The sequence below is a fragment of the Populus nigra genome, chromosome 5, assembly GCF_951802175.1.
Source record: "Populus nigra chromosome 5, ddPopNigr1.1, whole genome shotgun sequence".
Taxonomy (NCBI): Eukaryota; Viridiplantae; Streptophyta; class Magnoliopsida; order Malpighiales; family Salicaceae; genus Populus; species Populus nigra.
The window spans coordinates 3469930-3495432 of NC_084856.1; the positions used below are offsets into that span (position 1 = coordinate 3469930).

The window sequence follows — 25503 nt, forward strand, 5'->3', positions numbered from 1 at the left end:
TCTTTTCTGAATTCTTGGTTTTTTTATAAAAAAATTAACATTATTTAAAAAATAAAAAAATAACATAGTTTAATTAATTTTATTTTATTTTGCAAAATAGCACAAATTGGTATATGTGGTTAATGAAAAACACAATATTTCAAAGAAATTATTAAATGAGCAAGCACAAAAAATAAGAGAAAAAAAAAAGAAGAAAAAATAAATGAGCATAACTTCGATGAGATATTCGTCTTCTTTTTTCATTGTAATTTGTGTAAGTTTTTTTAATAATTTATTTGAAATATTATAAAATCATGATAATTTTAAATATTATATTTTCTAATTATGACATTTAACAGATATTACTACGTGCTAAAAAAAACTATATTATTAGACGATTATTTTATTCAAATAATGCTAATAAAAGAAAATACCGGAATTCTTGCAACATTTTTTATTAATCCAGTTCAATGGAGTTCACAGCCACAGGTCTCGAAATCAAAATTAAACATTAAGAAAATTGTCTTTTTTTAGACCCTTTTTTTTTTGTCATGCAATTAGTTCTCTTGAAGATGATAACACTCTCCTTTCCACACGACCTTTCATTTTCAGGAAATGGTATAAACCAGTTCTTAAAATATCCAAACTTTTTTACTGTTCAGACTTAACAGACCCATAAAAATGGGAACTCTCTTCTTCCCTCTCTCCCTCTGTTGCCCACCAAGTCTGAGACTGAGATCCGATCAGTACTCCTCTTCAAGAACCCATCTCTCAAACCCAATTTCATACCCTCATATCTCCTTAATCACTTCCAGGTCCAACAGATTTAGAGGCAAAACTGTAGTTTTTGGAGGGAATTCAAGTGACATCCCAAATGAGTCTCAGTTTCTAGATGAAAATGGAGTTGTTGATGACATGGATGGTTATCTCAACTATCTTTCCCTCGAGTATGACTCTGTTTGGGACACCAAGCCATCATGGTAATTCTCTTCTTCTTCAATTCATGTTAGTGTTACTTTCTACTTTTCTTCCTAAATGTTTCTGTCATTGCCTCCGCTGCTCAATGATTGCCATTCTTTACTACTTGATATGGAACTTCAAGAGATGGCCTGCTTTTCTCGTCTAGTGATAACCGACAAGTCATCCCCAGGGATGGCAGATATTTCTAGCAGTAAATGACGAGTCGTTTTAACGATACACCGGTCATTCATTCATGGGAGTGATGGCAATCTTTCTAATGACAAACAAGCTTCCGTTCTTTGTATACCTTTTGCAATTCCCAGCAATCTTTCTTTGTTTTCGTAATGCATTACTTCAGCATGTGTGTGCTTGTGTTACTTATGAATTGATCGCCTTTTTTCATGGATTTGTCACTAGGTGTCAGCCGTGGACAATAACACTGACTGGAGTATTGGTCATTGCTGGTAGCTGGTTAATTTTGCACTCGGTCGTTGTTACAACAATCGTACTCTTATTAATATGCACCTGGTGGTACATTTTTCTGTATTCTTATCCTAAGGTATGAATGACTCTATATCTTAATCGATGTTCGCTTGATGCACGTATTGTATCAACGAAAGGATATGCTTAAAGGTTCTTGAGTTTTTGGTTTATCTGTGAATTTTCAGTGGAATATGCGTGGTTGTGTATTTTTGAAAGTGGAATAGAATTACACGCCAAGCAGGAGAGATGCGAGGTTGAATAGACATTAAGAAAATGCCATTTGGGAAGGATATCCTTAAAGGGGCTTGAGATATCATTATGTGGATTGTCATTCATGGTAGAGTTAGTCAAGAAACACATCGAGAGAGACTGGAGTTCTCGAAGACTTTGGCATGATGTGAACTGTGATGCATAACATGTAGTCATCTGACTCATTTCATATTCTTGAGTTGTTTACAACTTGTGGTCATTGAGCCTCTCTTTCTTTGCATCTGCATTTGTTATCGTCTTACCATTTTACTCCTCTCTCAGAAATACAATGGCTGAAATATAGACTCAGAAATACGATGGCAGAAATATAGACTTGAAATTCTCAGATAGGCCAATAAAGTGAATATATGTTTGTTTTTTTTGCAGTTTCGGGACATAAAGCAGAATATAGACATTCTGTCTGGTTCTCTTAAGGAACTTATAGCTGAATAAGATTTATGTCTCACATTTTTCTTATGAAAGTTATGCAGAATATTTGTATGATGTGCTATAGTAAACTGTTTATTCTGCTGAGAGAAATGTATAGCGTCTTAATTTCTGTAATTTTTGACAGGTGTATGCAGACATGATCGCTGAACGAAGAAAGAGGGTGACAAATGGTGTTGAAGATACATTTGGTATGACGAAGAGCCAATGATTTAAACTATATATATATATATATATATATACACACACACATCCAAAATGTCCATTCGTCATCCCTCTCCCCTGATACTTGTGCGTAATTAGAATTGATGCGCTCGAATTTAAACATGGCCATGAGTTTTGCGTTATTTAGATATTGTTTTTTATCCATTTGGCTCAATGCTCGAGTAACAGTCTTCGTAACTTTTTGGCTGCATGCCTATGGAGTCCAGCAAATCATGTTTTTACTCTGGCCTAGCTCCATCCGAGAGAATCCTTTAACCGTGGTCTAAATAGCAAAATAAATACCAGAGATGTGTCATGTGTGAGCCCTGATCAGCAGTGACATTGAAGCCTAATATATATGTCAATCATGAATATATATGCTGGAATGTGAACCTTTGCAGAGTGTTGCTAGAAACGAAGGCACTGGTTTAGAGATCTCAAACTTGCATGCGAGCATAAGATGAGGCCACCCTGAATTCTACTTTTATTTTCTCGTTCGTGTGTTCGATGCTTAACAGTTTGTTTGGGAAAGAAGTAAATGGAGGGAAGGGGAGGGAAGGTTGATGAGCTCGTAATCCTGCATGGAAAGAAAATTCTTAATAAATGAGAAGAGGAATGGGAAGTGACATTTTTTAATCTTACTTGAAAACCTTTATTCCCCCTCAAAGTCTCCCTTACAAATGGAAAATTTTGAGATTTTTTGCTATTAACTTGCTATTTTATCCATATGTTTTTTTAAAAAAATATTCTTTTAATAAATAAATCTTTTCAATCTTAATTGTCTTCTCATCTCCAGTTAAAAGGGTATTAAAGATATTTAATATTTATTACCATTCTTCCCATCTCTTCCCTCCTTTAACTTCCTCTCCTCTCTTATTATAATTTATTTCCAAACAAACTGTAACATAATTTGGAAACAAAGAAATAAGTACTTCTTGGATTCAAAACGTAACTCGTAATCGTTAGTTAGGGAGAGTGTTGGTGTTGATTTTCTTTTGTTTGAAAAAATATTAAATTAATATTATTTTAGTATTTTATGATAGTTTTAATGTACTAATATTAAAAATTAAAAAAAATTATTTAATTTATTTTTAAATAAAAAACTATTTTAAAAATAACTCTACATTTTAACCCTAAACAGACACTGAATCCACAATTTGCAGCTCGAAATCAAAGTCCTAGCAAACTCTATGTTACAACTGCTTAATTGAGGAAAAAAATAGTGTATAGTGCAGAACCACCATCGAGATCACCAGAACAGCAGAAACAACTAACCGAATTGAAAGAGACGGCCCAAGGACTTAATATCTGTACAATAAATCTCGAGTTTGAGTCAGGACGTGTACCTCTTATAAGAGTCTGGGCAGTCGAGGTTTTACTCGCTCACCTAAACCCACAAAATATATTTTTCGAGAAGTGGGATTTCCTCAAATCCAAAAAAAAAAAAACGGTCGAATGTTAAAGAAATTATTTTACTAATCAAGTTAAATTTATCTTTAAATATACATTGAGTTTATAGATATTAATCTATAATTTTAGAAAAGATTTCCATTAAACTACCGAAATTAATCACGTGATTTGTGCATGTCTATTTTTTAATTTCAAATCTCTTTGTAGGTGGATAAGATAAACTACTTTTATGTGCAAATCACATAACTAATTTTAGTGGTTTGTCCTAAAATCTTACCAAAAATATAGATTAAGAACTTAAACATAATAAAGTATAAAATTAGCTCAATTCGTAATGTATAGTATAAGAACATTTAAGAGAATTATTCTATTATATATGTAAATATTAACCTTTTATTTTATTAAATCAATGCAATATAAAAAATGAATGTCAACCTGGCGTATTTATTTTAAGTGGAGAAAATAATAAACTCAGTTTTAATATATCATTGATTGAATAGAAAAAAAAATCAGCCTAGAGTGCTTATTTAATTTGAAAAAATAATATCATATAAAAAGTCATATTATATGATCTAGAAGTATATGATGTTTTTAGAATATAAATGAGATACTTATTAACAAACAATTTAAAATATAAAACAATAACTTACCTTTTAAATGTGAATCAACTTTATGAAATTTTCAAGGCACACTCTAATTCTTTGTATTCTCCTTGATTTTTATTTTTTTTGCGGACACATGTAAAATACGTAATAATGATAAGGACCATACGAAAATAAAAGGGCTGAGAGAGCTTTCTCACACTGTAAATGCTTTGTTCAGAGTGAGAGGATGTTCAAACCAACTTGCTGACCTGTGGCAATGTTTTATAGTGCACTACTTATATTTTTTAGCCTTTGTTATGGGTTAGATAAAAAAATTTAAATATAACAAATATTATGAGTGCAATTTTTTTTTATTATTATATTATTAAACCTGATTTAACGAGTTAATCTTGAAATCTTGCAATCTAACTCGAATTTTAAACTAAATCACCTTAGAGGTGACCCAAATTAAATTAATTGATTTCATGAATCAAAAGGTAATTTGGATAATTGGTAAAAACATGACTTAGTTTTTAACAAAATTTTAAGATAATAACTTTTTTCCACAAAAACTATTGAGACTGTGGCATATTAGATCGATCTCAGTCCCCAAGCAAACTTTGCCATTGACTCTATTGAGTTTAATAATTTATTTTTTATAAAATATTTTTTTAATTATATAATAAATTGAGCATCAGCCTAAAAATAAAAGTTTATTTTCCAACCATTTTAATATTGAAGGATAAAATCGAGAAAAAAAACTATTAAAAACAATTAATGAAAAAAAAACAAAAAAATATATAGTCAATGGGTGAACTCGCTAAACCTATGAACCGAGTAACTTAGGTTAGCACGTCAAATTTGTGAACCGAATTATGGACTCCAGTGGGATTATAATTTTTTTTCCAAAACCATTTTTTATTTAACTACATGATAAAAAATATATATTTGCATAATAAAACATCAACCTAATACTAAGATGCTATAAAAAAAATTAACCAACAAAAGAAGATCAAAATATTTAATTTCACAACATGGGTAATTTACCTTGTTGTATTTAATGAATTTTTCTATCAAAATAAAATTGTAATAGAAAAACACATAAAATGTATAATAGAAATTGACACGCACGTAAAACTTATTGAATAAAAGCAAAAAAAATACAAGGCCACAGATATGAATTTTTTTATAAAAAATCAATATTTTAAAAAAATTAATTCATATAAAATTAAAAAAAATCATAGATAAATCATACGTGACTCTTTAAAAACTAAACACACTTGATATCATTAAAAAATCACCACAATCTAATTAAAATATAAATTCAAAATTATTTTTTTAAAAAAATCAACTAATGCATTATCTTTTAAAAAATAAAAATATTTTAAAAAAAAATTGAACCAGGCACTACAAGGCCTGGTAGGCTAGGCTAGTGTCTCGCCCAATCAAGCAACAACCCGACTGCGACCCTATAAAAACTAGCCAGAGCACACATGCCTATGTATATTTTTTTAAGTTTAAAGGGGCAAACGACGTGTCGTGTATTCATCCTTATAATCTGGTTACTATAATGATCGGAAAACAAGATCCTTTGTTTTTTTACCAAAAAAATATTTTGAACTTATTTTTTGTCCAAAACACATAGAAAACATCCTAGATATCTTGTTAAACCAATTCATGGCCTCAAGAAACATGCAAAACAGCCCCAAAACCTGAAATCCACTAGGACAAAATAAATTCTCAAGCTCATATTTGATTTTTAGGTGTTTTTAATGTAAAAAAACACTTAATCTTAACTTCTCTTATCGTACGAAACTATTTGAAATAAAAAAACAAATGTTTTGGTAGCTATATTCCTTACCAACAAACATTTTCTCTTTTAAAGTCAAAATCCAATAACTTCATCTCTCTATTCCAACAAAAAAAAACTTAAAAAATGAGTAAAATAAAGTTCGATATCAAAATTAAATTTTGTAAAATTCAAGGGATCAATCACTTGATAGCTAAAAAAAGCGGGGGACTCAATTATATTTTTGACAGAAAATTTTAATCTACCATCTGTAATACTTGTATTTTTTATTTTAATCTTTTTATTTCAATTCAACCCTCCCTTATAAAAAAAAACATATATAATTAAGCTCTAATTTGATTTCAAAATGATTTAATTATGCAAAAATTAGTTTGAAAATCAATTTGAATTATTTTTTTGAAATTTTATAATTCAGAGTAAACACACGAGAGGATGAACAAAAACAACAACATTATTTAAAACGACACACATTTTAACTTTATGTGTATGTGTACGTATACGTATAATAGGACAATAGCATTTATTATATTTTTGCTTAAAATTTATTATTTAAAAAAAATACTGCATTGATGATTTTTTTTTCAAGTCTATTGCTTTGCTCCGGTTTTTTTTTTTTTTTTAACTAATGAAGTTTTAAAATTACGATTATAATTTGACTGGCTAATGACTCAAATCGATTTCAAATAATTTGATATAATTTCACATTTTCAATCTAAATCCCACATACCTGAATCTAATTTTCCCTTTACTTTATCCGGACTATATGATTTTTCTTTACCATTTCAATTAGATTTGAATCATCTCATATTATTTAATAAATTCATTATATATATTACTTTTTTATTTTGCTCCAAATCATTTTCATTCAACAATTTTTTAGAAACAAACAATCTTAACACAAGTATTCTTGTAGTTTTTGCTGTTGTATTTTTTTTAAAAAAAATTATGTTAAAAAAATAATTATATATTTTTAAAAATATATATCTAATTAAAATTCAAATTGTGGTGAGATTAATTATTGCATGTAAAACAAATAAAAAACAGATTTTCATTAAAAAAAATATGTTATTATAATTTCTATAAAATTAAATTATATATAAGATCTAATATAAAAAAATAAAATTATTTAATTAACAAAATAATTTTTACATTAACTAATATACTAAACCGTGTGGGGGATTTACTGTTCCCCATACACAAAACACTGTGGATTACAACAGTAATCCACAGTGATTCTTCTTTTTTTTTTTTTTAGCTTTTCCTTTTTTTTTTGTTTTTTTTCAATTCTTTTTTTCAACTTTCTGATTTTTTATTTTTTGTCATTTATTTTTTTTCAAAATTATTTTTGTTGATTTTATCTTTTAAAATTTTTGTTTTGTAATTTTTTTCTTTAAAATACTATGGATTGCTATGATGTTTTTTCACTTAGTTTTTCTATTTTATTTCTTTATTTTTCAAAATTATATTTGTCGATTTTTTTTTATATTGAGCTGATTAAAAATTTAGCTTTATAATTTTTTTCTTTAAAATATTGTGAATTGTTGCAGTGTTTTTCCATGTGGTTTTTTTATGATTTTTTTCAAAATTATCTTTGTTGATTTTTTTTAAATATTGAGTTGGTTAAGAATTATAATTACAATAAAACTAAATCATATGAGGAAAGCGTTGTAGTTTTTTTCACAAAACACTGTGGATTGCTACAATATTTCTTTAAATGGTTTTTTATTTGATTTTATTTGGGAAAAGCGTTATAGTTTTCCTCATAAAATATTGTCAATTGTTGCAACGTTTTTTCTCATGGGTTTTTTTCCTTCCAAAATTATCTTTGTTGGTTTTTTTTTAATATTAAGTTGGTAGAGAATTTAGCTTTGTAATTTTTTTTCTTTTTATTAACTGAAAAGCTAAATCATGTAGCGAAAACACTGTATCTTTTCTCACAAAACATTGTAAATCACTACAAATCATTTTGTTCAGTCTCTAAGTTTTGGATCACCAACACAATTTTTTTTTTCGTTATGAAATATTTGCTCCATCATACCTTTAATTTTTATTACATATCTAGTGCTAGTTCATAATTATAACACTATCAAATATATTTGTTTTATAAACCCGCGGCAGCGCGCGGCATGTCATCTCGTGGTAATTAAAAAAAGAAAGAAGCTACACTCTACCAAACAGTCTCGAAAAAGGATCAACATCCGTTTTGAACCTTTTGATGTCTTCATAGTCACCCACAGGCCACAGCCTACCCATTTGAAGAAAAGAAAAGTACCGAAACACCCACCATCCAGGCATCGTCCACGACACGCGTTTCGACTTCACCATCCGCCATCAACCCAGCGGACTCAAACCCTAAGATGGATCTCCTGAAGCAAGAGCTCCTCAAGAAACGCCAAACCCTAGCCCAAGATACCGGCGGAAAGAAATTCTTCAAGCGATCCGAAATCCAACAAAAAGAAATCCAAAAACTCCGCGAACAAGAAAAACGCGAACTCGAAGCCAAATCCCAACGCCAATCCTCCTCCTCCTCTATCACCTCCTCCTCCACCACCACTACTCCAAACTCCAGCGTAGCAGCCTCCACCGCCGCCGCCACCACCACAACCAAAAATTCCTCTTCTAACGCCACCACATCGAAACCCCTAACCGTAGAACAAAACATCGACAACCTCGTACTCCCCAAACAAGAAGTAATTCGCCGCTTCAGATTCCTCAAACAACCAATTACTCTCTTTGGTGAAGATGACGATGCTCGTCTTGACCGGTTAAAGTATGTTCTAAAAGCTGGACTTTTTGAGGTTGATAGTGATATGACCGAGGGGCAGACCAATGATTTTTTGCGCGATATTGCAGAGTTGAGGAAGAGGCAGAAGAGTGGGATTGTGAGTGGGAGGAAGAGGAAGGACAGAGAGGATGGAGGGGGAGAGGATGGGGAGGGAGGGGAAGGGGATGGAGAGCTTGGTGGTGAGTGTGGGGCTGGTGGGGGTGATAATGATCTGGATTCAAAGCGAATGAAGGCCAATTTTGAGGAATTGTGTGAAGAGGATAAGATCTTGGTGTTTTTTAAGAGGTTGTTGAACGAGTGGAATCAAGAATTGGATGAGATGGCTGAAGCAGAGAAAAGAACGGCGAAAGGGAAGTCAATGGTGGCAACTTTCAAGCAGTGTGCTAGGTATTTGAATCCCTTGTTCGATTTTAGTAGGAAGAAGGTGAGTGCTTTTATTTTTTGTTTTTTCTTTGAATTTTGATGTCACAGGGCAACTGTTCTCTGTGAATTTAGATGTTAGCATGGTGTTTCTGGTTATGTAGCTTTAGGGCGTTCTGTGTGCATGATGCCAAACTATGCTAATATGCGAGTCTAGTCCATCCGTAATCAATCCAGATCATTAGAGACTTAGATGACTGTTTTCCTTTGATATAAAGCAAACTTAACGGGGATCTAGTAAATCTATTTCACATGTTATGATCCCAGCCAATGCAGATGGGTTCTAGACCTGTGATAATGTTACCGTTAAGATAAGAGATGGTAGCATAATGCGGTGAATATGAGTAATATTGCTCTGTGCAATGGAAAATTTAAGTTCGCAGAAAGCATTATGTGTCTATTACCTAGGCTTATTCCGACTTCCGAGTCTCCTTTGTTTTTGCCCTTTCTCTGTTCATTTGGCCTTATTTTTTGGTCTGCTCTGGGTCCTTTCTGTTTTCTCTGCTGATAACTGTGCTGCAATGTCTCTCTCTTGCACATGGAGATAAAAGGGTGCATTTTATAGAAAGAGTTATCCCATCATTTCATTTTCAACACCAAAACCTATACTTAGAATTACAGATAACTGCCATTCATTCAACTGGTGCTGCATTCTTATTGTAGATTCTTCCAAGTGACATTCGCCAAGGATTGCTTCTGATGGTTGAGTGCTGCATGAGGCGAGACTACTTAGCTGCAATGGATCATTATATTAGACTGGCAATTGGAAATGCACCCTGGCCAATTGGTGTTACTATGGTTGGTATCCACGAACGTTCAGCTCGTGAGAAGATTTACACCAACAGTGTGGCCCACATTATGAATGATGAAACAACTCGCAAATACTTGCAGTCAGTCAAGAGATTAATGACCTTTTGCCAACGACGGTACCCAACCATGCCGTCTAAAGCTGTGGAGTTCAACAGCCTGGCAAATGGCAGTGATTTACAGTCGTTATTGGCAGAAGAGAGGGTTTTTGATGGCAATCAGCCTTCAGAAGGAAGACTTCGGCTGATGCCTGCTCCGGATGAGAATTAGGTATCATCTGCATGATAGTTATCTTTTTATCCAATGTTTTTAACGGAATATGATGTTTAATTCTTTGGAATACGGTGATATTTGGACCTTGTATGTTTTTTGTTGATCTTTACTGAGGCTGAATTGCTCACTTTACAAAATTGAAAAATAAGAAATTGATAAGTGGGGATTGAAGAATCCCTCATAGAGCCCGCATATTGACAAGCAGCTTCTGTTAGCGTCTATCTGGGAGTCCTCGATATTTTTCTCTAACAAGGGTTCGGTGTAAGTGACTTCTGTTTTTTACGCGTTGTAAAATAAAAATTGATAAAATAATACAATGCAAAAAATATATAAAGAAATAATACAGTTTAAAAAGTTGCAAATGATATTTATGATTCGTTAATTCGTTCGTGAGTATCGTCTGCGATTCTTTTAAATTGCAATTGCAAAATTGGAAAGACAGGATTTAATAAGGAGAGAGGGGAGAGATAGAAAAAAAGAAAGAAAAAACGAAAAAGATTTTGAATACACACTGTAATGATGATGTTATTGATATGGGAAAAGAATTTATCAACATAAAAAAAATCATTAACAGTGATCGGGTAGGCATGAGTAGCTAAAGGCAAGCGAATTCTGACATCTTTAATGGCTTATGTGTTTCATTTTATTTATTATTTATGATTTATTTTTTTAAGTGGCTTATATGATTCTTTTTGTTTATGATTTATTTTAGTGTTATTGGATTTATTTTGTTAATATTTTTTTAACGGCATCAGTAATTGTGTTTTTTTAGTTTTTTTTCCACAAATTAGAAAGAGAATAGAAAAAACAAAAAAAGAAAATGACCTGGAATGAAAAGTGTGTAATACCTACGTGAATTATCAGTTGAAATCACTGTAGGACTTGTATCAAATTCTACTAGATGTGTTTTTTTTTTCAGAGAGTGAATGATGACTGCTCCTGGCTTGTTTCTGGCAGCACCCATTCGCTTTATATTAGAAAAAAAAAAAAAAAACAAAAGAAGAAGATAAAAATTGTACAATAGTATCTAGAGGTGCCAGATTCATTGTTTACAATATTTTTTTTTTTGCTTTAAAATATTTTTTTGAAAATATTTATTTTAAAAAAATTATTTTTGATATACTGAAACAATAAAAAATAAAATCAAAATAAAATTAAAAAAATCAACGTAATTACAAACATCTCACCTTAATTAGCCAAAAAATTGTCAAATAGAATAGCACTCTACTTATTATCACGTGGGCAAACATCCAATGCCCTTAATTTATTCATTACGAAAAATTGCCCAGAATATTTTACTTCCGTGGCCGGCCATGTGAATGTGACAAATCGTGGGCTGTGGGCTGTGGGCTGTGGCGGGTTTTAAGATATATATATATATATATATATATATATATATATATAAAGAGAAATTTGAAAGGAGTTAAAGATGCTCTTGTTAAAATATTGAGTACTTCGTTGTGTCTTTTCTCCTCCAGTCCTCGTAAGTAATTAACCCGCATCCAAGTACCATGTAAGAAAGTGCATTAACTAGTTGTACTAAATTGAGTTCAAAAGTTTTGTTAATAATAATAATAACAATAATTAAATCGAGGTCCAGTTGTGCTGAATCCAAGTAATGCAGTGTTTGATAACGAGGTTAAAACTATATTTTTAAAAAAAATTAATTTTTTTATATTTTTAAATTATTTTAATTTATTAATGTTAAAAATAATTTTTTAAAAATAAAAATATATTATTTTGATTCATTTTCGAACAAAAAACACTTTGAATTATAATTTCTACCACATTCCCAAATACCTCCTAAATCTCAATCTATTATAGTATCTTATACTTGTTCAGAGTTAATTTGTATTTGCATTTTAAAAGTATTTTTTAAAAAATATTTTTTAAAATTTTAAATTTTAGATATTTTCAGATCGTTTAAAAGTACCGATGTCAAAAATAATTTTAAAAAATAAAAAAATATTATTTCGATATATTTTCAAGCAAAATACACTTTAAAAAATAATCACTACCAAACCAGCTCTTACTTGCTAATTGCTAATAAGTATTCGTTTGATATTGCGGCCCAAACAGAGGTTGGTCAAAATATATTTATTTATTTTTATTTAAAATTAATTTTTTTTTATTTTGATTTATTTTTATATGCTGATATCAAAAATAAATTTTAAAGATAAAAAAATATTTTTTTAATATATTTATGAGTGAAAAATACTTTGAAAAATAACCATTACCATATTTCCAAACACCCCATTCAAGAGAATGTATGCACAAGAATTCATTTTCTATATTTATGTGTTTATGTTAATCCAATTTCCAAAAACATTGCCTGAGTAAGTGGAATGGGTCTTTTGAGGTGTTTGTGACCTCCTAATTTTTCCTACACTTCCCCTAATTATAATTCAATACTTGAGAAGCGAGATAAAAACAATTAAGATCATGATTGCAATCTCACGTCTCTTACTAATTATGCAAAAAATCTTATTTTTCTTTTATTGTTGTAGATTTATCATACATATGTTCGAGATTCATCTAAAAAACACAGGTCGAGTGTAGTAACTGAGTTCCTCATCTCAGAAAAATTGCATGTTCATGTTAAAAAAAGAAGTCTATGAACCATTTTATTTAGCGAGAAATTCTATGAAATTCGAAACTGTAATTATCAATAATTATAATATATAAGAGATAGATATATATAAAAAAGAAAAAACAGAGAATTGAAAAAACAATCTTAAGAATGAAAGATATTCTTATTATTATTTCTTTAAATTCGAATATAAATTTCTATTTATGACTTTGATCGTAGTTTTATTTTATATTTAATATTGAAAAAAGTCAATGGAACGAGAAAACAATCAAAATTGTTTATAAACATGTTGTAAATAATTTTTTTAATTTTTTTAATTATTTTGATGTTATAATATTAAAAATATTTTTTAAAATAAAAATTTTATTTTAATATATTTTTAAATAAAAAATATTTTAATTTAAAATACTATCACAATCTCAAATATCCCATAACCAGCCACCTATCCCCCACTCCAATAAACCCCCACGTATTCATCCACGTGCCATCCAATCCTTTGTCCGTATTCCACATCTCTTAAAAACGGGGACTCCCATTTCCTCACGCTCTCTCTCTCTCTCCCCCCCCCCCCCCCCCCACACACACACACAGAGACACACATTCACCCCCCATGGATCTCCTCCACACCCCGACCTCCATGGCCAAACGCCCCTGCCCTTTCCCTTCCTCTCCCTCTTCTCCTCCTCCGAACCCTAACAAACTCCCTAACATGAACAATCAAGTCGGCAACCTTCTCCAAACATTTCTTAACCTAGCTGACTCTCATTCTCTCTCCATCGACCAATCATTGGAGCATCTCCTCGACTCCTCCCCTTGCGATGCTGATCAGTCTCTCCTCATCGATCGCGCCCTTAAACTAGGATCTCTTCTTCTCGAAGCCGGCAACCGCTCTGCTAGGAAACGCTCTTCCGTTCATAATTCACTCACCTGGGCTCTCCCTCCTGATCTCACCATCAAGGTTTCTTTTTTATTGCCAAGTTTTTTCTTTCCTCGCCGGTTTTTGTTCAGATTTTGAGAATTTCAATTCATGCAAGTTGCTGGCTGTGTTTTGCTTGTCGGCGATAACAGTAGGATTTTTTTAAAAGCCTCGTTATTATTGTAATGTGGAATTCAAGGTTTGGTTTACTTGTTGGTTGATTTATGAGTGAAAAGTTTTTCGTGTTGCTTGCTTCCGTGAATATGGTCTAATCAGGTGTTGTAGAGGAATTTTTAAGGGAACATGATTTGTGTTTGGTAATCTTGAATTTCCATTTCGCAATGCTTTGATTGATGGATGTGGCTTCAAATGAATTGATTGCATAAAAATGTTGATGGCATTAATTTAACGTGGTTAATTAAGTAGCAGCGAAATACTGCCAGATATAATAGTTTCTTGAGTTTGAAAGTGCATTGATGTGCTTATATTCTGATACATTGATGTGGTGAATATTCTGTGGATCCGAGATCCATGAAGATGTTACGAGGCCGCCATGTTTGGTTTGATGGCACTTGTTGATTTAGAATCAAGAATTTCTAGATTCCTGTTATGGAAATGTCTACTTTGTCATTTTCAGCTCGTGCTGAGCATTTGAGTGTCTAGTTAATTATAAATTCATTTTTATAGTAAAATGGTTTTCTTTTTCTGAATGATCGATTCATAAGCATTATGCACGTGCAGTTATTTTCTATGCTTGATGCACAAAGCCTGTGCTATGCTGCTGCAACTTGTTCCATGTTCTACAAATGTGCCATGGATCCCTTGTGCTATGCCAATATTGACTTGACAACTGTGGTCCCAAAAGTTAACAATGCAGTTGTGTCTACAATGATCCAACGTGCTGGAAAAGCCCTTCGGTAAGAATTTTTCACGTAACAATTCTATATCCTGTGGCAAGTGTTCTCATGGGTCTATTATATGCTTTGCATCTCTATATTAGGTATCACTGGTGATAGAATTTTAGAAGTTTTGATTTCCTTTGGCTCGGTGTGGTAAAGAAGACAAATCATAACATACCAAAGATTTGTCTTGAAAGCTAAACTTCTTTACATTGAGCCTGATGTACTACCTATGCAGCCTTCATTTTTTTTCCTTCTCAGTTTCAATATCTCATTTAGATCCCCTATTATGTAATTATGAAGATTCTGAAAAATAATTTTTTTTTAAATATAGTATTTCATTCATTTTGATCTCATATATGACTATGAAATTTAATTGATGTTTGTTTGTATGTTCAGTATGGAGAAGGATTAATCCTTCTCTGTCTGTACTGGGAAATACTCTGTTGATTATACTAAAGTGAGCCTGTATTGAGTATTATATTGATGAATGAGAATTATGCTGTATAGCATGCAAGGTGTATTAGTTAGTTCTCATCTTTTATGACTGTTCCCATGATGTCATATGTGGATATTGTTGGTGGCCTTGCTGATTTCCTTTTCTCTCTCACTCACTTGGTCACTTAGGTCCCTTAAGCTTGGTATAGTTCCAGGTCCGACTCTGCCTCATGGATCTTGTCAACCATTGGTTTATGGAATTAGGAATGCTGTAGAAGTATCTAACTTTTCATGGAATGATAAAAAGACCAGACAGGGGAAGGAGTCATCCACTCTTACTAGATACTGCTTAACTCCTTTAAGTGGGGACAATGGTGCTGCTGGGTATGTTTGGAATTTGGAGACATCGATTACAGATTTTTTTGTCACATCTGTGATTTCTTTTGATCCTAATGTTTGTGTTTTTCGTAATACAAGGGCTGTTTTGAGAGGATTGCATCTATACAATATTGAAAGAATTGACAACACATCACTTTGTGGGGCATTGTCAGCCTGCCCATCTCTGCTTGACCTGGAAATAATTGGCCTGTAAGTTTGAGTTTGTTGTCTGTGTGATAATGTTGGTTTAAAAACATTACATTAGGGTAATAACAGTGGTTGCGTTATTTGAATAACATTGATAAATGGAGTGGATTTGATACAGCAGGTGTAAACAATGATGCATTGCATCTCCCAAAATTGTTGTGATTTTCAAATGCCACTACTAACGATGTGATTGGATGCTTTATACATACACACAACTTTCCAAGTTTGGCTATCAGTAGCTATTCTCTTCCTCCAAGTAGTAATAATTATATGCCTATTTTGTTTATTTTGTTACCTTTCCTCATCAGCATTTTTTAGCTATCTTTGTAGTGGTAACAAGGTAATATTATTATTACAATAATTTGTTAATACTCATGCACTTTTTAATTGATTTTAGTTCTCACCTTTAGAAAGTTCTAGTGGCTTAAGTCAGCTTCTTTTATGGAATTTTATGTGTTTATTTTACAAGTTACCTTTAATATAATTATGCATCGGCAATTCATGTAGATATATTCATGAGTTAGTTTATGCAAAATATATTATTAAATATGTATCCTGTAACGAGGACAAGTGCATATTTTCACGTGACTTATCTTTTGATAATTAATTTTGAGCCATTCTTTCTAAGACTTTTGGGCAAAAATTACTCTTTATGGTGGTAGATGAATTTTATTTTTTTGGAGCAGACATGTTGACTTGAGGCAAACATTGGTGTCAGTGAGCTTGAATTGTCCCTTGATAGAGCGTTTGTTTTTTGAATCTTCAAAAACAGGTGCAGCACCTTCTTATTGAGAATTCTTTTAGTTGCTCGTGTATGTTTTTGCTAACTTGAGCATGTTCATTATCAGGAAGAGATGACAGTTTGAAATCATCAACCTGTGTGGATCTAGTAAATAATTGTCCAAATTTAACCTCACTGGCTCTAAGAGGTTTCAAGCTGTATGATTATAAACTTCGGATACTTGTTAAGGTATGTCAAAAGTCAAGTTGGGTACAGCTATGTTTTTGATAACAATGAATTTCCGCATGCTACTACTTTTCCATTTAATTGGTACTAATCTTTCCTTTTCTCCCCACTTTTAAGTAAGACCTAATATTGCTTTACTCTGTTGTGCAAAATCTTCGAATGTTTCATAGTTGGCATAATGCCAATGGATGACCTTAAAAAATGGAGTTTTGTGGGAGATCAAGTCCCACTTGTACTCAATTTATAACATACCCAATTTCTCCAATCTCAAGTTTTTTTTTTTTATCTCTAGTTAAATATTTCTCTTTGTTCATGAGAGAGGTCTGCTTTTGTCGGTTGCTTCAAGCACCATGGCTTGAATTTTCACTTCTGGTTAATTTCATTGTTCAAACTTTATTGCTTGGTTCACCAATCTTATTAAAATTCCAGGGGGGAATAGCAAATTTTTCTTTTTATCTTAAAATTGTGTTAGTTCGCATTATGGAATGGATCTACACTTCACGACCTGAACGAGCAATCTATACACTCTGTCATTAATATTTCTAGTACCAATTTTACAGTGATGGTTGGTCTAATGGCATGCCATTCACTATTGTTGTCAAAATTTGATCTAACCAAGATTCGATCACAGAACAAAGGAAAAGTTTGAGAAATACATTTCTTTGCTTTACAGTTCTTTGATTTTGGTACTTGGTCTGTAAGATGCACACGCTGTACTTTGTAGCCAATACAAAGTTTGTTCTTTGTCTGAATTGAACTCTAATGACTAACAAGATCTGGCTACCTGTACAGGGATTTTGCAAACTAAAATATGTAGATTTTTCAACGTCATATTCTATCACCGGAAGCTTTTTGAGGTCTGCATTTTTATGGAATGTAACTACATTGATATTTTCTTTTCTCTATTTGAAATCTTACAAGGGTTTGTTTTTCTTGAAACTAACAGGAACCTTGGTGGTGACATGGGTGGGAGTTTGCTGGAAGTTTTGATTTTCCGAGACTGCATGCATCTCAAAGAGGCAAGGCCATAATTCCTTTCACTTCTCCACCTTCTTTACCTTAAATCTCTTTGAATGTGAAAGATCTTGGCTTTTGTGGTTTGGAGGGTCTCTGAGATCCTTTCGACGACTCATATGGTTCAATTCCTAAATGGGCTAGCATCTGGATAATCCATATCTATAGATATAGAATATACATCAACCTATGAAATGCTAATACTAATTTATTATATTTCCTATTTCCCTCCTTGTTCACTTATTTATTTCATTACTTGCAGTTGGAAGTTGCCCGATTATTTGCATCAGTTCTTGCTGGGGACTTTAGATTTCTTCGATATCTTGTGGGTAGATTGATATTGTTGTTTTTTCTGCTTTGTGTTGGTCTGATTCTCATGTTCCTGCTTGATTTTCTTCTTATTCTGATTACTGCACTTTAATAGGATATATCAAACAGGGAAGGTTTGGCTGCTGCAGGTGATTCGTATGGCAGATGTTACAGTTTAAGGTGCATTTTTTTCTTTTTGCATTTATCATGCTTACTCGATATTTATACTTGTTAAGATTCATGTAAAGTATTTTGGTGCTTGTTGGCAGTATCATTCCTACAAAGCAGGTATTAGAAGAAAGGCCTGATATCTGTTTGCTAGCAGAATTTCCATCAGAAGGAAGGTCAGATATCTGTCGTTCATTTAAACTTTTTTGTTGGTGACATCTGGAGTCAAACTCCAGTTTCTATTCTTATCTAAATAGCCAATATCAAATGGGGAAAAAGAGCAGAAAACATAGGATTTTGGAATTAAGTTCCTTGGTTGTCAATCTGATTTTTGCAGTTTTGTCGACCTTGGCCAAATGACTGATAGCGATCTAACTAGCGAGGTCAGCCTGTCATCACAATTGAGCAGTCGTGCATCAGATGGTTTGTCATTCATGTGTACATCTGAAATCAACTATAGTAGTGATCAGACTAGTGGTAATGAGGAGGGGTAAAGGTTCTGGATATGTTGTTTTGAGGAGAGCTCAGATGAGTTTGATTATCCTCTTGGCTAGGTGAACCATGAAGTTCAGCAAGGTTTGGGATTTGTAGGTATCCATCTCCGTCTCTGTCAACTATGCTTTTGATTGCAAGTATTTGAACTCTATGAAGTGATAACTCCTTCCACTTAAGGACCAGTATTTATCTTTCTTCAGAACATGGTTGACAGGGATATGCATGATGATTAAGTTAAAGAACTGGAATCGCATGTTGGGAAGCCCTTATTCCTGACATTTTATCAGTATTCAAATCAACAAGGCCGGGGTACTGACAAGTTGCATGCTAATTGATGTGGACCAGTTTTTTCTCTAACATTGTGCTCTTATGCTTCGTGGATTTATGAAGGGAGGCTTTTATTGAGAGCAAGCTGATTAGAACCTTTGCTGAATTGACTAGTGGACAATGGACTTTCTTGCACATTACATCATCACTTTCATGCCTCCCGTACATCGGATGCCTGTAGATTTTAAAGCTGCTGATGTTCCCGGACAGTGGATTGAGTTGGGGGTTTGCCGTCCTTGTTTACTGAGATGACTGTCGAAGCCTTTGGGGAAGTTTTTTCCCCTTTCCCGGAATTGTGCTCTTTTATATTATATTACATATATTTTCTTACCATACTTGGTGGTGGACTCCTCTACCTTACCGTGAAATTTGTATCCAGGATATTGGATGATATCATATTCATTAATTATCGATGAAAAATGTATAATGTGGCTTACAAGGGGTCATATTGATGTTGGGATCTCTCCCTGTCGTTTCCCATCATTTCATCCATGGACTGTGGGCTGTGTCTGTCATCTTTCATCGTTTGTTGTTTTGGATGAATATCATCTCCCAACGACCCCTTGAACACTTTTCCCATGGGTTAAGGAAACATTCCCTTAGATAGTCATGCAAATAGGTGCTCAAGCACCTTCAGTCAGAACTTCGCTCGGCGATTGTCAGCGGTGGATTGCAACAGCCCCACCATGCAAACCTACCGACGCCGCTGCTTGAGAACCCAGAGGATCCACGAGCGAGCAGTCCCCAACCACTAGGGGTTGTTTGTTTTCGTGGCCTCAGCCTGTGTAAAGAGGTACATGTCATTGTGCTCCATATGCAACTCCAACCAGTAAGGGGTTAATGACTGTAAGACTGCATTGTAATTTCTCAGCAGTCTCCGTATTAATAAAATTATGTGTGCTTCCAGTATTTGCCAAGATAGACACAAGGTGCTTATCAACTTTATCAATAACTCGGTGTGAAAACCCTTAATACCTTCCAGAGCATAAAGGGATGTGTATGGAATTATCTTATCAATTTTTTCCCTCATGGTAACATCACCATTATCTTCGCTATCCTCTTCATCATAAAAAATGCAAAGGGAGTCTAGTTTACTACTTTTGCATGTGACCAGGCACAAATTTCTCATCACATCAAAAGCGGAGACCCTTTGCCCTGTATCTTCTAGATCTTTATTTCTTAGTGGTTTGGTAGTTTTAACAGGTCTTTTGATGAAGTGTTTCCGTGCGGGGGTAGACAATATGCTATTTGAAGAAGGTTTTTGAATTTGGGACATGGTCGTGGTAGAGTTTCTGTAATTAGATTGAAAAGGGTTCTGTTTAGTTTGAATTGTCTGAGCTATGTACTGATGATGTATAGATTTGGTGCAGTATTGAATGTTATACCTCTATGAAAGAGTGTTTTCTTGTAATCTAGAAAGGCTGTAGGCCTACTTAGGTACCGTTTGGGAACGCGGCTGCGGCCGCGTTCCCAAAAAATTTGAATTTTTTTTTTTTTTTTGCTAAAATTTAATATGGTTTGTATGTTTTGGATCGTTTTGATGTGCTGATGTCAAAAATAATTTTTAAAAAATAAAAAAACATCGTTGGCATGTATTTTGGCACGAAAAGTTATTTGAAAAGCACCCGCAACCACACTGCCAAACACGCTCTTAAGGGACTTGGGGTTTTTTATTTCAAATTTTAGCCCACCAATGAAGAATACAAGAGCCTGTTTCTCTGAGATCTCAGCTCAATTCCATAGGATATCAAAATCCTGTATGTAAGTTTCTAAACCACCCATTTGTCTTAATTCCATCAATTCTTCGAGACGGTCTTGCTGGCTCCCAAACTAAGAGCATATAGCTTCCACATATAAAGCCGCCCCATCAAGATAGTAGGAGCCATCGCACTCGTCCGAAGAGACGTGACTCTGATACCACTTGTAATGAGCCTAACAGTGAGACCCAACTTGGATTTCCTCCAAGTTAGCTATTGACGTGGGTGATGATTGTAATGCAACTAAAAGTGGTTGAGTATCAATGAGTATATTAAGAACTAGAAGGAGAGGGACGTAGAGAGAAAAGGATGACATGGAAGGGAGAAGAAGAGAAGGGAGAGAGAAGCTTGAATTTGTTATGCCATTTTTCTTAGGATTCCTTCCCTGTTGAAAACATACTTAGGCCACCACGTGGCAATACTAGATACTGGCATAAAAAACAACTAAAACGCAGTGTTTCCACCGCTCTTTCTTAATTAAAACTGCGTTTTGAGTCCACTGCTTCCAACGATCGATCATTTGAATCCCTTTGCCCTAGCTTCCCCCTCTTTCTCCATTTCACCGAGATTCATGCACCTCCATCTATTAACTTGTATAAAACATGAATCTTGGGAGTAAATTAAAGCTTTTCTTGATTTTCGAACGCTGCAAAGTCCGCTGAAATGTCGTACATCATCAAAGCTTGCTCGCTGATTCTGTTCCGAATCCTATCAACTATTTTATTGTCTGGTGGCCACAGCATTTCTTCTGAATGAATCGTTTGCATCTTCGTTCCTGATGGGTATTGTAATGGCAAGGTCTCCCATATCTCCAAACAACAACAAATATAAACAAAGAATATTTGTATCTTTTGCCGAATTTATTATTCTTTTCTGTTTTGGTTATATTATAACCAGAAACAAAAGAATTACATACAATCCATCAATAACCCTATACCCCTCATTTTCCTATTCAAATTCTCCAATGCAGTATCGTTGTCTAACGTTGCCCCATAGAGTAACAACCAGCCTCCTCGTGAGTTTTAGACAAAAATAGCTGCACCACCTGGTAATCAAACACCAGCAGGAGCCACCTGACTCCCATTTTCCACGCCATTTCCAGACCTATCTTCACAACCCATGATTCATCTTTCAAAACGTTGCAACAGCCAACACCAGCTTCGGAATCCATGATGAGTCTGTGGAGAGCATCTCGAACCAACCGAGCAGCTCCAGCAGGGGCAGGGTTACCCTTGCTTGCGCGGTCTGTGTTCAACTTTGTCCAGCCAGGGAACGTTTTAAACTTATCCTACTCTCTCCGTGACCGTGAGGTTACAGCTTTTCTTTGCTCGTCGCTAGCAGCAAAGGTTTCTTCCATCTTTGTTTCCTGGGTATCGTGGCCCAGTAAATGCAAGTTATGTCGGCCCAATCTAAAAAACTCAATTAGGGCCCGATGTATTGCTATTGGCATAGTTCCATTACTTCGCCCTTTACCAGCTTTGCTCCCTCTTTTGCGTCTTCACTTTTGACCCCTTTGGAAGTTGCCAGCCACATCCAAGAAACAACGAGGTTCAAGGAAGATGACGACTATTCGACGATTCAGCTGCAACGATCTTCTCCGCTTCGCCTCCGTCAATTTCGACCACCTCACCGAAACTGTAAAAAACCTCCCTTCTTTCTTCTTGTCTAAACCCTTCTTTCTTTCTTTCTACTTTCCTTCAATTCTTTTCTGTAATACAATAGTAATGAATTTTGAAACCTGTACAGTTCAATATGTCATTCTACATGACCTATTTGGCAAGATGGCCCGATTATTTCCATGTCGCTGAAGGTCCAGGAAACAAAGTTATGGGTTACAGTAAGCTTCTTCTCCCTACTAATTTGCTTTTGTTTTCATGAATTGTTAGTAAAATAAATTGTGAATTGCATATGAATGGGTTGCAGTAATGGGTAAAGTAGAAGGACAAGGCGAGTCGTGGCATGGTCACGTGACAGCAGTGACTGTGGCCTCAGAATACCGCAGGCAGCAGTTGGCCAAGAAGCTTATGAATCTCTTGGAAGAAATTAGCGACAAGATGTAAGACTTGCCTTCCATACTTGCAATTATGTTTTTTTTTTAGTTGCTATTTTAATAGGAGATATGAATTTGATTTGATTTGATTTGATTTTTCAGAAATTTATCACAGTTTTCATGGAAAATTTTTGTTTCTTATGTTTTAGACATTCTATAGAACTGTTGTGGGACTTAGAAAACTCAGAGAGGTTGATTCAAATTTAATTTTAGCTTATGGTTTCCAATTCTATTAGTATTAGTTTCTTCAACAAGACTTTGCAGCTTTACAAGGTGCTTTGAATTATGGTTTTTTGAAGGAGAAATAGTTCCTCCTGCAATTTATGCCACATTGTTATTTCTTCCTTGCTAAATATCATTCTATTTAAGTTGACTAGCATCTTGACACAAACAGATTGTCTGAATGATATGTTTCTCTTCTTCTAATTGTTGCCGGCCAACCAAGATCAGATATAGCTGGTTTTCCGCGAAATCTATTTCAGTAGAGTGTATGATGTCGATGGCCCGAGGGCCACTTCTGCAATATTGTATAATTTGGATGCAATTAATTGAAAGTTTGTTTGGTTGGTTGTGTCTGAATCTTCTTGAATTGCAGATTGTCTCTCGGCTAGTATTTGTTTAAAATAAGTCTCCCCAGCTTCTTTCTAACATGAGAAACCTTTTTGCAGTGATAAGGCTTATTTTGTAGATCTTTTTGTGAGAGCATCAAATACACCAGCCATAAAGATGTATGAGAAGGTAATGGTTCTTTGAATTCTTTTTGTATCTAGACATTTCTTGCTGGTTGATCATTCTGAGTCTCTAGTGCTTGCATTTTACAAACATGAAATAGTCTTCAGTGAAAGAAGCTGAACCTAACCTCCAATTTATCTCATTTTAAAATATGATTCCACATTGCTACGTTTGGCTATTGCCTCTTAAATTTGGTTTTTTTTGTTTCTGTAGTCCTATCCTTTCTTACAAAATGGTTGCTGGACTTCTGTTCCAACAGGTGCCTTCCAAAGAAATCTAGGGGCATAAGGTGCTTAGATGCCTTGCAAAGATTACTATTGGATAATCTTCTGCACAATCTCAGTTTTGAATGGATAATTCTGGAAATTTGCTCAATTTGTGTAATTCTTGCAATCTTTTGACCCCATGCATGGATGTCTAACTTCTATCTTCTCTGACACATTCTTTTTTACTTGTTAGGGTATTAATTGAATTTGGTCATGTGCCTTGTATTAGCAATCCCTCCGGAAAGACTTCATAATTTTTTTTGTCTAGTATGGCAGCTAGAAAGGAATTTGGTTGCTGCTGCTTGTTCGGTTCAGATCGTTCATATAGATTAATCAGAGAATTTATTAGCTGCCAAGTTGATGTTTTTAATAGAAAACTATGAGGGATGGTGTCATTATTTTCTGAATGAAAGAAGCCCTATTCTACAAATGATTAGCATGTAACCGGGAATTAGAACTTTATAGTGTTGAATCAGCATATGCTCATTAGTAGGGTTCCTAGGACTGCTGATCTACGGACCATGGCCCAAATTCATAATAAACAATGAAAGTAATGATCCCAATTCAAAGAAAGAAAAAATTTGAAACTACCACCTGCACCACCTTGCCAGTTTTATCCTTTTTTTCAGTATGCAGATATTATATAATTCATTTTCTTGATATAGACTACTGATAAATATCTTTAGTTAGGCAGTTCATCGATGTTGCCCTACTCCTATTGGAGATTATCTGGGTTTTCTACTTGACAAGGTTATATTCTTCATGTACTGCATTATGAAGTTAGTCTCCTACCTGTTATGAAGTTCACATCTACCTGCTACTATTGAGATTCTCTGGTCTATATTCTACTTTGATAAGGTCCATTCTTGCAATTAATATGCAGATAGTGGTCTTCCTATTAGTAGGTCTTTATAATGCATTTATATATGACCATGGAGTTATTTTATCTTAGCCTAGAGTGTTTTGGATGTTACGTTTTTCTTATTGTTCAGTCAATGAGACAAGATGATTCTTATTCTTCTGTCTTTGCAAACAGCTTGGGTATGTAATCTATAGAAGGGTGCTGCGCTATTATTCAGGGGAGGAAGATGGATTAGGTGAGTATTCCGTATTTGGCTTAAGCATCCTTAAATCCCTTACATTGAGCTTATGTTGCTTCTCACACTTACAATGCTGTGTTCTGTTTTCAGATATGAGGAAAGCTTTATCTCGGGATGTCGGAAAGAAATCTATTATCCCCCTCAAACGGCCTGTCACTCCTGATGAATTGGAGTATGATTAAATCTGCATTTTGTGGACAATTGAAGTTGAAGTGATGGTTTTGGCTCTTGGAACAACAATGATGCCCGTGACATCTTGTCCATTGTAGAACTTATGTTTTATAAAAGAGAATAGTGCCTTGTATCTTTCATTTGTTCAGTATGATTGCATGAAGAAGGGACTACAAAACTTTCGTCTTGGATTCATGGACAGCTTGTTGATTGTTTTCCTGTATGCTATGTTTCTGCCTTCAGTAGTATTAAGAATGCCAACTCTCCATCGAGACACCGCAAGGAGCGCCAGGGCATTTTTCGATTCC

The 25503-nt window shown here is 33.9% G+C and overlaps 4 protein-coding genes across 9 annotated transcripts; all 4 read left to right on the forward strand.

Moving 5' to 3' along the window:
* Window positions 1-566: 566 nt before the first annotated feature.
* Window positions 567-2487, forward strand: LOC133694130 (uncharacterized). The gene is made up of 3 exons (XM_062115581.1): window positions 567-959; window positions 1357-1498; window positions 2246-2487. Exons 1-3 carry the CDS (start codon window positions 661-663, stop codon window positions 2327-2329), a joined length of 525 nt encoding a protein of 174 aa, XP_061971565.1. The 5' UTR covers window positions 567-660; the 3' UTR covers window positions 2330-2487.
* A 5851-nt stretch (window positions 2488-8338) lies between these two features.
* Window positions 8339-10603, forward strand: LOC133695240 (uncharacterized). Its single transcript, XM_062117137.1, has 2 exons — window positions 8339-9335; window positions 9995-10603. Exons 1-2 carry the CDS (start codon window positions 8484-8486, stop codon window positions 10406-10408), a joined length of 1266 nt encoding a protein of 421 aa, XP_061973121.1. The 5' UTR covers window positions 8339-8483; the 3' UTR covers window positions 10409-10603.
* Window positions 10604-13575: 2972 nt separating this feature from the next.
* Window positions 13576-19581, forward strand: LOC133695213 (F-box protein SKIP17-like). Of its 6 annotated transcripts, none has more exons than XR_009842393.1 (13): window positions 13576-13959; window positions 14659-14834; window positions 15444-15638; window positions 15732-15842; window positions 16526-16611; window positions 16688-16809; window positions 17599-17663; window positions 17753-17825; window positions 18083-18145; window positions 18245-18309; window positions 18399-18473; window positions 18635-18888; window positions 18993-19581. XR_009842393.1 is itself a non-coding variant. In XM_062117102.1 (12 exons), the coding sequence occupies exons 1-12, from the start codon at window positions 13612-13614 to the stop codon at window positions 18789-18791; spliced, it is 1536 nt and encodes a 511-aa protein (XP_061973086.1). In that variant the 5' UTR covers window positions 13576-13611; the 3' UTR covers window positions 18792-19581. The 6 variants fall into 6 exon arrangements, 2 of the variants coding, with proteins under 2 accessions (XP_061973086.1, XP_061973087.1); XR_009842394.1 differs by having other exon boundaries at window positions 19007-19581; XR_009842395.1 differs by having other exon boundaries at window positions 18635-18884.
* A 2740-nt stretch (window positions 19582-22321) lies between these two features.
* LOC133693723 (N-terminal acetyltransferase B complex catalytic subunit NAA20) lies at window positions 22322-25503 on the forward strand. Its single transcript, XM_062115004.1, has 6 exons — window positions 22322-22513; window positions 22623-22713; window positions 22800-22932; window positions 23595-23664; window positions 24961-25021; window positions 25115-25503. Exons 1-6 carry the CDS (start codon window positions 22436-22438, stop codon window positions 25204-25206), a joined length of 525 nt encoding a protein of 174 aa, XP_061970988.1. The 5' UTR covers window positions 22322-22435; the 3' UTR covers window positions 25207-25503.

Excerpts from the sequence above, each read along its gene's own strand:
- LOC133694130 (XM_062115581.1), top strand. The coding sequence starts at position 661 with ATGGGAACTCTCTTCTTCCCTCTCTCCCTCTGTTGCCCACCAAGTCTG. Across the intron at positions 960-1,356 it reads TGGGACACCAAGCCATCATG|GTGTCAGCCGTGGACAATAA; the intron begins GTAATTCTCTTC and ends ATTTGTCACTAG. Across the intron at positions 1,499-2,245 it reads TTCTGTATTCTTATCCTAAG|GTGTATGCAGACATGATCGC; the intron begins GTATGAATGACT and ends AATTTTTGACAG.
- LOC133693723 (XM_062115004.1), top strand. The coding sequence starts at position 22,436 with ATGACGACTATTCGACGATTCAGCTGCAACGATCTTCTCCGCTTCGCC. Across the intron at positions 22,714-22,799 it reads AAACAAAGTTATGGGTTACA|TAATGGGTAAAGTAGAAGGA; the intron begins GTAAGCTTCTTC and ends AATGGGTTGCAG. Across the intron at positions 23,665-24,960 it reads CCATAAAGATGTATGAGAAG|CTTGGGTATGTAATCTATAG; the intron begins GTAATGGTTCTT and ends CTTTGCAAACAG.
- LOC133695240 (XM_062117137.1), top strand. The coding sequence starts at position 8,484 with ATGGATCTCCTGAAGCAAGAGCTCCTCAAGAAACGCCAAACCCTAGCC. Across the intron at positions 9,336-9,994 it reads TCGATTTTAGTAGGAAGAAG|ATTCTTCCAAGTGACATTCG; the intron begins GTGAGTGCTTTT and ends TTCTTATTGTAG.
- LOC133695213 (XM_062117102.1), top strand. The coding sequence starts at position 13,612 with ATGGATCTCCTCCACACCCCGACCTCCATGGCCAAACGCCCCTGCCCT. Across the intron at positions 14,835-15,443 it reads CGTGCTGGAAAAGCCCTTCG|GTCCCTTAAGCTTGGTATAG; the intron begins GTAAGAATTTTT and ends TTGGTCACTTAG. Across the intron at positions 17,826-18,082 it reads ACTGCATGCATCTCAAAGAG|TTGGAAGTTGCCCGATTATT; the intron begins GCAAGGCCATAA and ends CATTACTTGCAG.